This window comes from Anopheles funestus, chromosome 3RL, assembly GCF_943734845.2.
Source record: "Anopheles funestus chromosome 3RL, idAnoFuneDA-416_04, whole genome shotgun sequence".
In the NCBI taxonomy this organism is placed as follows: domain Eukaryota; kingdom Metazoa; phylum Arthropoda; class Insecta; order Diptera; family Culicidae; genus Anopheles; species Anopheles funestus.
The window spans coordinates 82,913,673-82,928,537 of NC_064599.1; the positions used below are offsets into that span (position 1 = coordinate 82,913,673).

At 47.2% G+C, this 14,865-nt stretch overlaps 1 protein-coding gene across 5 annotated transcripts in view; it reads left to right on the top strand.

Moving 5' to 3' along the window:
- LOC125771769 (IQ motif and SEC7 domain-containing protein 1-like) overlaps positions 1-14,865 on the top strand; it is a 117,677-nt gene that overhangs the window by 99,181 nt on the left and 3,631 nt on the right. For 4 of the 5 annotated variants that reach the window (XM_049442747.1, XM_049442745.1, XM_049442746.1 and 1 more), the window contains 3 exons: positions 10,601-10,930; positions 11,008-12,998; positions 13,125-13,511. In XM_049442747.1, coding sequence (XP_049298704.1) covers positions 10,601-10,930; positions 11,008-12,998; positions 13,125-13,511 — 2,708 coding nt within the window. Of the gene's footprint in view, positions 1-7,631; positions 7,961-10,600; positions 10,931-11,007; positions 12,999-13,124; positions 13,512-14,865 lie in introns of those variants that run through there. The other variant, XM_049442749.1, reaches the window with a different exon arrangement.

Genomic DNA, 14,865 nt, shown 5'->3' on the forward strand with positions numbered 1-14,865 from the left:
TGCTGTTGCCCAAATTGACAACAAACAGAACGCACATAAGGAAGGGCACAGCTAGGTAGGGATGGGGTTGTGTTTCGAATGGGTCCGTTCAATTTTCGTTCCGAATATTCGAACGACCAAGAACCCGGCACGGCGCTTCACATAGCCGCGAGATGCACGCCCTCCCGAGTGTGTGATAACAGACCACTCTGATTGCTGTTGCTGTTGGGACCAAATCTTGCTCCGGTCGCTTGTGTGTTGGTGACGCGATGCCCGTCCCTGGCCAGACGGATGACAGATACTGGATGTAGTTGTTTGCCAGACGGCGAGCAAAAACAATCTCCTGTGTACCGACCACATCTCACTACACCACCATCAGTTACAATGCATGCGTGTCCTCCGGCTCAGGAAATATGTGTGATGCCAAAAGGTGCTAACCTGTTAGTCGTTTCTGTGCTCGTCGATCAAGCAAGGCATTCGCGGTTGTGTGTGTACGCTCGAGGAGGCTGCTGTACTGAACCTGTGTAAGATTTCGGCACATATTTGTTACGCCGTCTGCTATCACTTGTCCTTCACGGAGGTCCGCAAATTGTGTGCTCAAAGTTGCAAACGTTCCATTTCAACAGTGAAGATCAGTCAATGAAGGTTGCCTGGTATGTTTTGTTTTCTTCTGATATGTACTGTGTACGTGGCCACCTGTACGTGGTATCTGGTCTAACGTGCAGTTGAACGTGAAGCTTAACTAGGAAAAGTACTGTGCAAACAAAACTCGCTCCGAGCCAACAGAAGTCACATGGATCACACGGTTTGCCTGCCTGGCTGCTTCGTTTGCTCCAATTAAGACTCGAGTGCACCAAAGGCATTAAAATTGTACAACGCAACAACCAACAGTTCGCCCCGTTCCCGATTAAAGGTAATTAAATGGTGCCCGTGCTTTGGTTCTAAGCTGCCAAGTTTAGAAGTGTTTGCTACGTGTAGAGATTTTCTCAGTGTGTTTGTGTGTGTGTGTGTGTGTGTGTGAAAGTGCACATACGCGTGGGTAAACCATTGGTCCAATTAACGCTGAAGCGTCATCAAGGTCTTGCAATGTGTTCTCTTGGACGATGGACGGTTGCTTCCATTCGCCGGTTGACGCACGATAACAGGAGGTCAGTCTGGTGATGCGAACAAAATCACCAATAGCCAGAGCAGTCGAGATATTCGAGATGTGCCAATTCTGACGTAGATAAATGGTCACTGGTCGACATCGGCAAAACTCCCAATTGCCGCTACGAAACCCAGCTGTCCAATGTATTTCGAAACATAAATCGTGGGAAAAACGGAACCAACATCTCCCCGGGTCCTGACAGGCTGCAAAACATGGATAGAATGAAGATAGAAAATGCTCCTCCTGGTTAGCCCGGAGTGTCACGAAAGCAGCACCAGGTTTCATTAGAGAGGAGAAAAATCGTACAAACACGCGCAGACTTTTCATCCAGCTTCCGTACGTGACGCGACGTCAGTTGTGAAAAATTAAGCGCATTTTTACAGCTCTCGTACGCCCTAAAATAAGGGGGCGCCTTGGAGCGTGAAATGCGCTACACCCTCACCAACGAAAACCGCCGACGAACCGTTTGCTTGAAGGTCGAAATTCATGTCGCGGCACCAACGACACGACGGTTCGTATAATGTTTGAGCGAACTGCCGTGCACCAACCAGCTGTTGTTCTTCACCTTTACGTGCCGTTACGGTTGGTGGAGAGTCGTGAAATGCGACGAATGATCTTCATTTTTGGAGGTCATAAAATGCGACAAATTTAGTCATGCTGTCGGTGCTTTATCCTGCAATATCCATCCCCCATGTGCCGCGGAAGAACATCTCCGGTAATGTTTGCAAGACATTCTTGTCTCGATGCGTTTTTTTCTCATACCCAGACGGAACACTTTATTGAAAAAAATTAACATTCATTAGGTGAAGGTGCGAGGAAGCTAACTCGCATTTCATTTCTTGGTGGAGCGAAAAAGGAAGTGAATGTCACCACCATCCCTACCCTGGAGGTGCGTTAATATGTGTGCACATTTTATTAACTTCCTTCAAACAACCCCTTTCACAAGTGTGTCCATGGGCCTCTCTATAAGCCGGCATACCGTGAAGTGTATGCATGATTGCTTTCTTTCTTTGTTTGCAATCGCTTTAACACCCGCACTTCGGAAATGTAAATATAGTGAGGGACGAGCAAGAACAAAAAAAAACGTAATACTACACCATTAATCAAATGGTTGGTGTTAATTATTATAGGTAGGGAGGTATGCTATAGGGGCTCAATTTTATTAGTGAAAGCAATCGATTGTTTCGAAGTCACATCCAATACATTCTATTAACCTCTGGTCTGGTGCATCTTTATGGTGGCATAATTGTCTTCGATTCATGCTCTCTCTTTGCAGTGCATCAATCGTTTAGCTTTCAATCAAGCTGTACGCATATCTAGATAGAATGCATCTGGATTCCGAACCCTCGAGCGCAGGGAAAACTAATTTCATTTGCCCGGGAAAACAACGTTCTAACAAAGGACGCTTTCGTTGCCTTTGAATCGGCTTGGCATTCCTCTGTGCATTCCGTTGAGTGGAGAGATATTTATAAACAAACGCCGTTTTAACGCTTAATACCGACTAGTACCTTCAAACTCGTACTAGAAAACCTTCACCTCGTCGAACCTCGAAGTCTCCCACTCATAAACCTTTTCTTTCAAATGCAGTCTGGTGCGTCCTACATCTTCTCTTGCTCTTTCAGCTTGCATATCATCTACCTATCGATTCGATCTCCGGTGAAGCGTACTAATTTTTATTAAGTGATCTCTTGGCCTGCATCACCGGGCGTAGGAAGAACAGAAAATCACACGTTAACGTCCACAGACGTTGTTTACAAAAGATCGTTCGCGATCCTTCAGAGGACGATTCTTCACATGCTACTGACGGCGGGAAAATAGAATACACTCTCTGAAATTATGGCCCAATAAATAAAAAGGAGAGAAAAAATGTTTAGGTGAAAGCAATTTATTGGGCGACCTAGAGAAGAATCACCCTCAGCTGTAGTTACTTGCTTTAGACAGAGATGTCAAACACATCTCTCAAGGAAATTGGACGACGCTATTAAAGAGTTCAAAAAACTTGTTTTTTTTAGAGACTTTAGGAATAGAAGTTATAGTAGCAAATGCTGTTTCGGCCATACCCTCATACACAGGTCTGGCTATCCTGCTACGAGTAAATAAGGACAAGGAATTTAAAAAATGGCAAACCTCATACTAGTATGTATAGTTTAATTCAATTGCAAATCATTCCTAGCGACTTCGACTTATTGTACAATAAAACAGGTTTTTTGGTTCAACATTGGAAGCTCACGATGGAGTTTGACACATCTGAAACACTGTTTTTGACTCTCTACTTCACTCTCACGCACTACTAAAACTAAGAGAACGAGAGAGAGAGAGAGAGAGAGAGAGAGAGAGAAATTGTTATGAGTGGGTATGTATGTTAAGGGTTTGCAAGGGCGCATCACAACAAAACCCGCCAACATTGTGCTACAATTAGTTCGAACTGAAATCTCCTTTAGTATACGTTTACGCTGGTTGAAGGTGGATAGATAGCCGATACACGGTACCGTACACCACCGGTATACGCGCGCGTGTAAATTAACCCACACCACGGAAAATCTACCTCCCTTCCAAAACGCACTGCCGAGCGTAGCGGATGCACCACATACCAGTGCGATCGCGGCTCACAGTTCTTGTTGATCATCGGGCCGGGTGGAATTGATCATCAAATAGCGTGCGTGTGCGCGCGCGCGCGTCTTCCAACACGCAAGTAAAAAGCATTTTCGCGCATCGGTAGACGGATGTTTTTTTCTGTTGGTTTGTTTGAACGCAACGGAAGAAGCGTCCGCGATGTTGCAATCGACGTACGCGACGATACCTTCCGGTGGGGTTCGTTGCATTGTAAACCGTTACGGTCCAGTTCGGGTGCATCCATCGATGCGGTCAATAGTTGTTCGACCTCCTTCGGACGTATTTGCATCGAGAGAGAGAGAGAAACAGAGAGAAAAACAGCCGCCTCTAATCGTCCCAGCAAAACGTGCCATGTACAAAACGGATTTTGTGCTGTGTAAAGTGTGATTTGAAAAAGTTCAGAGAAGGATGTTCCTTTAGACGAGGTCCTTCTTCCGGTACGCTTCACACTACGTGCTTCAACAGTGCTACAACATACCATTGTGCCCTGGTATGGAGGTTTTCTCGCCAATAAATCGTTGAATGTGTCTGCATCTCGTGCATAAAGAACTTTTCTTTGTTTACCGCAAACTTCACTTTTCTTGTTCTACAACATCCGGTCCAGTGCGTCGTAAACGAGCAAGAGTTCGTGTGATCCGTGGGAAACAAGAGAATAAAAGGATGCTCTAATAAAAAGGACGAAAACGGAAGTGAGATTTGAAAAAAAGGACTTTCCGCTGTATGCTGTACAGGAAGTGGAAATCTTCCGCAGAGGATGTAATCTGCTCTCCTGCAACGTATCCTACGGCAGAAGGAGAACAGTTGGTGTGGTGTGATGTGCCGGAAAAGAACCTCTACGGAACAAGTGTATTGTCGGAACGGTTTTTCTTCCTGCCTCTTCCATCGTGATCTTGTTCGGAATTGAAAAATTACTCACCCGTGCAGCGTCCGTAACGTTTCGAAGATAAACAAACAATTTGTTTTGTGCTTGTGAAATCTCCACATCTCGGAAGTGCACTAATAGTGGGGAGGAGATGCAGGGAAAGTTCTTAATTTGGGTGTTATAAACATAGGCAGTTTGTGTTTTCTTGTGCAAGATGTGGCCTCTGTCCCAAAAGTGAGATGATCAGGTCCCTCTTTTCATCAGACCCATTAAGAACAATTTGTGGTACTGTTCGTACACTCGGTGTACGTGGTTCTGAAAGCCTGCATTTCCCACCGGTTGGTTCGTTGCATTTTTAATTGGATTTGTTCAAATAAAAATCCCACAACCACCTCCTGCGAGATGCTGTAACCTAAATAGAATGTCCAGTGTTGCCACCAGTGAAGCCACTTACGCTCGGCGCTTGTTTGTATGCGCAAAATTCATCAACAGCTTTCGTTCGGATAGCATCTTGCGTCCCCGCCCGAAACCGAGCGACCGAGCCGGACGAGTGCATAATTAAGAGTGCAATTAAAATGACGCTGATTTGATTTGATTTACGCGTTCTTCGCTGATTTTAGTGCGATCCTACTGCTGATGCTGCTCCATAAACCACCGCGTGTGCATCTATTTATTGCACCAAACGCGAAGTATTGCATTTCAGCGCGTTGGATCGTGTGAGGCAACAGCAGCAACAACGACAGAGAGGCCTGGGAAATTGTGTTCTGTTGTTCATTACTTTACATGGTTCTTTTTTTGCCTTGGCTGTTGTTGCAAATTCGAACCAAAGCAATATGATGAAACACACTGTCGAGATTAGTGTGAGAACTTGGCCACCCTGTTAGATAATGTCTGCAGGTGTAGTACTGTAAATGGAGCTTATATAAATGCACAACTCTCCGGTCATATAGAGCATATGCGATGAGATTGCAAGATGCGAGTCACACACGCAGTATGTAGAAGTGTAAAATCAAAAAGAGACAAAAAAACACAGTGCAAACAGCATCCAACCCCGTTTTCTGGAGCACGCATTGAGCAACACCAGAGTTTACAGTTGAGGAACGCCCTTAGATAGGGGCGGTGGTTCATCTACTTCCTATCTAAACATCGTGCCATATGCAACAGAACCTTATCGCGTCCGAATTCCACTTGTCAAATCCACTTGAAACGCAAACTTTCCGATAGCTTATCATTTCCATCGATAAAGGTGCTCCGGCACAAACAAAATCGATTGATCTTCGTTCACTTCTAGTGGCGGAAATTCCACCCTATTCCCTCGCCGCTTGTGTTGACATTGAATTTACACGCTTTCTGTTCTCGAACGCACACAGCTATGTGCGTACTTCGATAAATAAAACATTGCTGATATGACTCATCGGTCCATGGCTCTGCTCTAGATATATGCGGGACACTAGCCCCGTCTAGCGCGCCCATAGTCTCCAACATTAAGGCAGCTTTTTGCTACATGGAACAACGCTTTTCGGGTGGTTTATCACATTTGCTCACACCCCAAAAAAAAACGAGAGATAACGGCAAGGGTGTGCAGGCTTCCCTTCATTGAACACGAAGCTTCTTCCTTTGTGCGTTTTGCAGTTTTGTGTTCAGCAAGCCACAATAAAACATTGCGGGACAAGCAGTAGTCAGTTGCGGTGCGTAGACGGCTGTTGCAACCTGTTCGTTCGCAACAGCATAATGAAAAGAGATCTGCCCTAATTGGGGATATCGAGCCCAGCGAGCGTTCCATATGCGAATGTGACCAACGACTCTAGACGACGAACGGCATCATAGTGAAACCTGAAACAAACGCGTGTAACGTGCCGATGCGGAAGTGACATGGATTTCGTTTAAGGAACAAGCATGAACCGAACTCCCAGCACCCCAGTTGATTCGTTTGACATTCGATCGGGGCGTGTGTGTGTTTTGTGTTTTTGTTGGAATACTGTGTCCTTACAATATCGCTAAAGGTGCACGTCGATCGTGGAAGGATCTCTACCTAGAAATCTAGATCCGAAGAAAGATCAGCTTACAAGTTTCGTTTTGTTTTTTGGTAGTGTTGGTGCTTTTTTATCGTGGTATGAATTTGCTTGACACTACCGTCCACGATTGTAGTAGGGGTTCGGTCGAGCTGGCGTTGCCCGCGAGCCGTCATTAATTGTGTGTCTTTCCACAGTGTCGCACGGGTGTGTGGACGCGGACTTGTGTCGACTCCTCTACAACGCGCGGGTGAAACTCAAACTCGGAAAATGTGCAGAATCACTGTGTGTTGTGCGAAAATAAAAACGCGTCAAAGTGTAACGTTTAATTGAAAAGATAGTAGAAAAAAAGAAGCGAAACTAAAACCAGTGCGCGTGTGGGGGCCAGCGGAAATTCGGAAGGCAACTCTCGGCCAACGACAAATAACGCCCGGAAACGACGGCACACGAACGCGAGAGAGCCAAACAATTGTTCAAACAATGCGTCAACGGCGAAATCGAAAGCCCAGCGAAAAGAGGAAACAATTTAGTGCCGCTAATAGGAAACAACACCACCGTGTTGGTGTTGCGGTGGTTCCACTCGACTGTCAACTAGACCACTATTGTTTCGCTACCACCGTCATCAACTACCGGTGGCGCTTGGTACCATTGGACGATGATGTACGACGGCGAAGGGCAACGGTTGCTGTTGCCATCGACAACACCAGCGACAGTGATGGGCGAAGAAGGTGATGATGGAACGATCGTGTCCCTGTCGCCGGACGGTGCCGATAGCGGTATCGGTGTGGAACTGGACGTTAGAGGACGCTCGGTCGAAGGTACACCGGGTGGTAGCGACAACGAGGAGGAAGATGAGGATAGCTTTTCGTGCGATTGTGTGTGTTCTTGCTGTTGCAAGTGTCGGGATGTGGTTGGCATATCCTCAATCCCATCACCAGTGATCACGTTCCTTTCCCAACAGTACACTCGTTTACCTTCGCTGCAACCACCGACACCTCCAATAGAGAAGATCAGCAGCCTCCCAACGAACAGTGCTCCAAGATCGCGTTTGGAAGATGTGGTAGTGGCCGCCGTCAAACGTCACGATGACAACACGATGGCGGCCATTGTACGACGACGGCGTCGATTAAAATTGCGTGCCAAATCTGGTGAATATCAATCCATACCGCTTGCCATCCCCGAAGCAGCATCATCATCCCAGCAGCACAATCTCGATCGTGCTACTAGCGACAAAGCCGCCGCCGTTACCATCAGCCCCGATTCTTCTAGTAGTGTCACCTCGAACGCCACCTTGATGCCGCCGACACCGATACACGGTGTGCGCACGTTGGAGATTAAATTCGTATGGTAATTAAACTATTGGATGTAGCCACACAACAACAAAAAACACACCCCACCGTGTTTGTGTAGACTATGCTCCCCAATATTCTCGGTATTCTAGTCTCGTGTTTCTGTGTCACGTAAATTATCCATATCGCGCAACATATTCCGCGTCTGCTTCGCTCGGTTTCTCCCAAGCAAAAGGGAGCGATTTAGATCGTGAAGATAGAAGCCGTCCTCAACGGTGTTTGAATATGGCACGCAACGATCTCTCAAGACCGATCTCGTTTATTATTACCAGAATGTGTATGTGTGCCATGTGCAGTTGTTTCGAAACGCCATCATAACACGGTTCAAATTGAAGGGTCAACGAATTTTGAAGGCGCGCTATTCTCCGTTCCTCCCCCTTACAAGGATGACACATACGGCGAAGACGTTGGTGCACGCCTGCGAGGCATATTGCTCCGGTGTGCTATTAAATTACTTACGGACGCGGGGGTCGGCATAGAACCGGCACCCGTCGGCAATGACGACGTGTGTGTCATATGTTTATGAATATACACGACCGACCAACTTCTGGATCTTCCCACCCTTGGGGCGGTTCACCTTCCCGAGGGATCCATTAGATATGGGAACATGATAGCTGCGATAAGTGTTGTGTCTCTGTATCGCCCACACTACCTTTTTCGGCTCCAGTTCCAGTTTTAGTTGTTGTTCTTTCTGTGGTACCTTCGGGCTAAATGATTGCAGCACCTTCTTCTACCACTTCCATCACCTTGCAGCACCTTCTTCTACCACTTCCATCACCTTGCAGCACAAGGGCCATGGGGTCGTTATCTAAGCACAAGAGAGGTTCCTTCGTTAATAGGGGGAACTTTGGAGGTTTCCAAAACTGGGCTGTACCGATTCGGATTATATCTTAATCCATGTTTGTGTTAACGGAAGCATGTAGATAGAGTTTCTGGAATCAGGAACTAACTCCTCCAGTGTGTCTTCTTAGTGGTACTCTCATGTGCTCTCTCTATATCTGTAGGTTTTTGCTTTATTCCCTTTTCATACAATTACACCGTTCGTACCAGATATTTTCTCTCAGAATCATGCAATACTTCATGCAATATTTCACTTCAATATTTCAGCGAAAACTCATTACTGTTCAAATCATCGTCCCACCATTTTCGGTAGTCAGCCTTTCAACGACTTTTCGTCGTAATAATTTGGCACTAGCACAAGAGAATTTTCCGGCTTTTAAGGTCACCTGTACTGGTCTAAATCCTTCTCAGAATTCTTCACTGAACGCCATATACTAGCAGAGTTTAGAATTACTAATATCATTTGTTCTCTTTCTACATCTGGCCCAGTTCTGTTTCGTTGAAACATTACTATCGTACGAAACACTATTATGCTCTGCTTTCCAAAAGTAATTCGTTGTAAAATTAATACAAAACATCCATCAGCCAAACGCTCACCTTACTCCAAGCGGTCGCTATTTGTTGCGTTTTTCCTACTAAGTTCCCCTTAGTAATCGGGAGTGCCAAATTATTTATGATCACTCCCACATGATTGATGGTAGAGAAGCATACCCTTGGAATGCTATATGTATAGTGGGGTGAAATGCTAAAATCAAAATAAAAGTGAAAAATTTGGCGCACTTGCTTCGTCGTCCGCTATTTTTTCGCTTCTCATCACAAGAAGAGGATGGGAAGGCCAACTTTCTGGAATAGTGTAGTGTAATTGGAACCGAAATTCATAAAGCTTAATAGCATCCTGCTTCAATCCGTTATTTATAGGCGTATTCACAGTTCGTTACCCACACGCAAAACATATGATATGTCCGGTAGTGTGAAAAACAAAAATTAATCCAAACAACTTAAACTCCCTGCCACCTTCTTCCAACGAATGATCGTCTTTAAATTCAGTTTGGTTTGTGGTTTATTGAACCATTTCCAATCTTTCACCGCTATGCCACTGAACTTTCCACATCCACTTCGTCCACCTCCGTTTCAATCCCTTCGCGTGAGGGTGTGGCGAATAGTGGAAGGAAGAGTGTGTTAATTAAATTTTTCGAATGTCAATGACGTATGCGTAGCAAAGTAGGAAAATGGAAACATTTGGCAGCGAAATAAATGGCAATGATGGACGACGCGTCTCGAACCGTATCCAGGAAATGATGTTCTCTGTCTCTCTCTCTCTCGCAACGTGATCCCGTTTTCCATCCGCTTACCGTGGTCGCCGTTCTTGGATTGTCACACTTAGTGGCCTTTACTTTCCTAATATTGCACGCAACGTGTGTGTGACAGGTGATCTCGTGGTCGTTAAGCGCGAAGATCATGTCGTCGACGCCTGTCGCCTTCCAAGAGTCGTGCGTCGCTTTGTAAAAGGACGGGAAAATGGGATTTAAGAGCTAAATTTAGACACCCTTTTACGCTGGGGTTTGTCGCACTATGCATCTGCCCTATTCGCTTGGAAAAAGGGGTAATATTTCTTTCTGCGTTATGAAGACAGGCGAGAACGCAACTGAGAGAGAGCTTAATTACTACGCTTCGTGTCACGAAACGTATGGCACGTCGTGTCCGAGTTGTTGTCGTTCTTACTTGTTAAACATTCTCTTCCCGCGTTGTGTACGCTTTGTACTAACGGTGTTTGTGTTTTTTTTCTTCGTTTACAAAGGTATGAACTGTCGCAGGATCTGCTGGACAAGCAGATCGAACTGTTGGAGCGCAAGTACGGTGGAGTGAAGGCACGCACCGCAGCCCTTACAATTCAGCGCGCCTTCCGCCACTACACGATGGTGAAGAAGTTCGCCTCGATCACTGCTATGGCTAAGGCGGAGAAACGCATGAGCCGTAGGGTTCAGCAACAGCAACAACAGCAGCAGAGCGAGCTAGACATGATGCATCACCATCCGCATCCACACCACCTTCAGCCGGCCCTGGAGGATGGTCAGATTTACGCCACCGAGGATGGTACCATGGTCGGTCAGCAGCGAGTCTGTGCAACGTGAGTATTTCTAGCTCCTGAAGCAACCCAAAGAGAAACGATTCGATCCCCTAACTCACTGTCCTTTACTCTTGCAGTATCTCAGCAACACCGCCAGGAACGCTACACCATCGTGTGACACCGGTCCGCTCGATGTCGCTGCGAGAACGTCGACTTGATTCGAGCCCTATCCCACGCAGTCAGTCCGGTACCGCATCACCCGCTCCCGTCCCGATCACCTCTTGGAGCCAAAGCCCTACCCAACTAGTAACGGGTGCCTCTACGCAACAGCAGCAACAGCAGCAGCAGCAACAGCAGTACTCCCATCCACATGTAAATATTCTGCACCAGCAACAAGCGCAGCTAGCTGGGTACGGTTACACACCGGCCGTATCTGCCCCGTCGCATGCGGTGATGCATCATCACCAGCACCAGCAACAACAGCAGCAGTACCAAAGCCAGTATGGTTCGCAGGATTTGAATGTGAGTGGAGCTAGCAGTAGCTCGCAGCTCGATTCAACCGTATCTTCCATGAATCTGTCCTGGAACTCGCAGACGGCCAGCACACACCAAAGCCCGTACACGCCACACTACACTGCAGCACAGATCTATATGCGCCCGCGTGGTATCGGGATCGGTAGCTCCGGTGGCAGCAGTGGAAGTACGTCGAGCGCTAGCGGACGCAAGGTACCGCCGGAAGTGCCTAAACGCACCAGCAGTATCACGGGCCCTGGAGGCCAACATACGCCGAGCCGTTCGCTGCGTCCGAACGGTCTCTGCAAGACGGCCGAGAACGGTAGTCTCAGTTCCGTGCAATCATCCGGTAGTGATTCATCTGCCTCCGCTGAACGCGGTCTCGGAGGTGTCGGTATCGAGTTGATGGGATCATCCGACCGATCCAGTTCACCGCAGTGGAAACGAAAGGGTCCCGGAAGCAGCCAGAGTGGCAGTATTACGCTGCTGCCCGCACAGTCGCCCGATCACATGCTAATGAGCGCGAGTGCTGGTGATGCGGCCGGTGGAGCGGCTGGACGTTCGATTCACTCGACGGTGGCGACTGCTACTGCTGCAACAGCGACGGCTGTTAGTGGTGCTGGCAGTGCTAACGTCACGATCGCCAGCATCGAAAGTGAGTGCTTGAGCTCGCACACGAGTGCCGCACAGTACTCGATGGAACAGCATGATCAGATCGTACACACGCCGACATCGTACAAGGTGTCGGAAACGATCCGCAAGCGCCAGTACCGCGTTGGGTTGAATCTGTTCAACAAGAAACCCGAGCGAGGCATTACATACCTAATCCGCAAGGGATTTCTTGAGAATACACCCCAAGGTGTGGCACGGTTTTTGATCTCTCGCAAGGGTTTGTCGCGGCAGATGATCGGCGAGTACCTGGGCAACCTGCAAAACCCGTTCAACATGGCCGTGCTGGACTGCTTTGCCGGCGAGCTGGATCTGTCCGGCATGCAGGTCGATGTGGCGTTGCGGAAGTTCCAGGGCTACTTCCGCATGCCGGGTGAGGCGCAAAAGATCGAACGGTTGATGGAGGTGTTCTCGGCGCGGTACTGTCAGTGCAACAGTGACATTGTCGCGCGGCTCCGTTCGCACGATACCGTGTTTGTGCTGGCGTTCGCTATCATCATGCTCAATACGGATCTTCACACGCCGAACCTGAAACCGGAGCGTCGCATGCGGTGTGATGATTTCGTGAAGAACCTGCGCGGCATTGACGATTGTCACGATATCGATCGGGATATGCTGAACGGTATCTATGAGCGGGTGAAGGCGAACGAGTTCAAACCCGGTTCGGATCATGTTACGCAGGTGATGAAGGTGCAGGCGACGATCGTGGGCAAGAAGCCGAATCTGGCGTTACCGCACCGGCGGCTGGTATGCTATTGCCGGCTGTACGAGATTCCGGACATAAACAAGAAGGAGCGACCGGGTGTGCACCAGCGCGAGGTGTTTCTGTTTAACGATTTGCTCGTCATTACGAAGATCTTCAGCAAGAAGAAGTCTTCGGTCACATACACGTTCCGAAACAGTTACACACTGTGCGGAATGGTCGTTACGCTGCTAGATGTTCCAAGTAAGTATTTTCGCTTTTGTGCTTTTAGCCGAGTTTCTCACAGTTTCGAACGGCTCCATACGATTCCGCGAGGAACTTCGATGAGTGTGAGGACAGATGATTCATACCATTTCTTCTTCTTTGTAGACTATCAATTCTGCATTCGGCTCTCGCAGAAGGTGGACGGAAAGGTGCTGGTAACGTTCAACGCACGCAACGAGCACGATCGTTGCAAGTTTGCCGAGGATCTGCGCGAATCTATAAGCGAGATGGACGAGATGGAAACGCTTCGTATCGAGGCGGAACTGGAGCGCCAGAAGTCGGCCCGCGGTACCCGGACCAACAACAGTGAAAATCGCGACAGTGGCGTTGCGGATGTGGAAGTGTGCGCCGGTTCATATCCGGCCGGTGTCGGTGGTCTAGTGCCGGGCGGTGTTGGCGGTGTGTCACCGAACGAGTGTGGTCTCGCGCACAGTGACGCCCAGCTGAAACGTAGCGCGCTCAGCAACTCGTTACTCGATATGCACGAGCAATGTAAGTCATTCTAAAATGGTCTTCTTTCGCGAAAACAAAAACCACCACAAAACCACACGTTCCCGTCCAAGCGAAACAAAAAAAATCAACCGTCCATCCAATCCATCGCTATCCATCCAAATCCCATCGAGATGTGTGCATCCAAAGGTGCATCTTGCCTCTACTCTTTCCCCCTTTCAGTAGACATCCAAACAGTTGCAAATAAATCCCCACTCTCTCAGCACAGTTTCGTTGTGCGCCACAAGCGCGCCCACAAAACAGGCCTATGCCTGCTGCCAGTATAGTGAGGCATTAATTTTGGCACCTGCTTCTTTAAATTTTGGCCAACACCATGCTTATACGTTTTTGCGTTATGTATGTGCTGCTTCCATTCATTTGATTTGCTTTAAGAACACGCAAACTCACACGCTTTTGCCCGTGCTACGCAACGATGTCTCTTGCCATGGCATTCGTTTTGTGATGCAAAGGGCACTATCTATCATCCTGTGTATGCGGTGTGTTATATTATAGCGTTCCTTATATACATGTTTAGTAAGTGCGTGTGACTGCTTAGCTTGCTTAACTTCGTTTCGGTTGTTGTATCATCCTGAAAGAGCACAAATACTAGATTCTAATGAGAGAGGAATAAGCCCCAATGGAACGGAAGAGCTAAAGTAAACACTATTCCCTTTTCAAGGGAAGCTGTGTATTCTAATGTGATACCAGGAAAGCAATGTTTCCTTATACTAAGTAGACGTTAAATGAATTGTTTTGCCACCCAATGAGGTGATAAAATGAAAAGTAATTAATGGACTTTACATACACACAAACAAAAACCCGTTCAAGTTGTTAGTCTCGTAAGAAGTAAAGTGCCAAAAAATACATTTATAAAGAGAAGAGATCCCCCCTGCATCGAAAGCCTTGCGAACAAATTTTCGTACTTTGTGATAAGGATTCTCGGTCCATTTTAGAGTGCAGTAAGCAGTAGATGTTAGAGTAAGTGTAAAGGGGTTCGCGCCAACCCCTAACATTCCCAACCTTAAGTTGAGTGTTGTTTGTTGTGTGTTTGTCCGTGCTATTTGCGCGCGCACAACCTCTCAGGTGACTTGACTAACAAAAACGGGTTTTTTACAGGACTTGGTTTTCCCTTTATTTTTAACAATGCTATGCGTGTGTGCATTATTGTCCTTCCGTAACTGACATTTAACAACAGTGTAAGGATGCATTCTTCGTAAGCTGATCGTTCCAACTCCAAGCTACGTTCTTACCCCATATCAGTTCCTTTACATTAACATCTGCTGCCTCATACTCCATAATATCCACCAGTAATCATCATTATTCCCACTAAAACAAAAAAAGACCATTTATACACTTC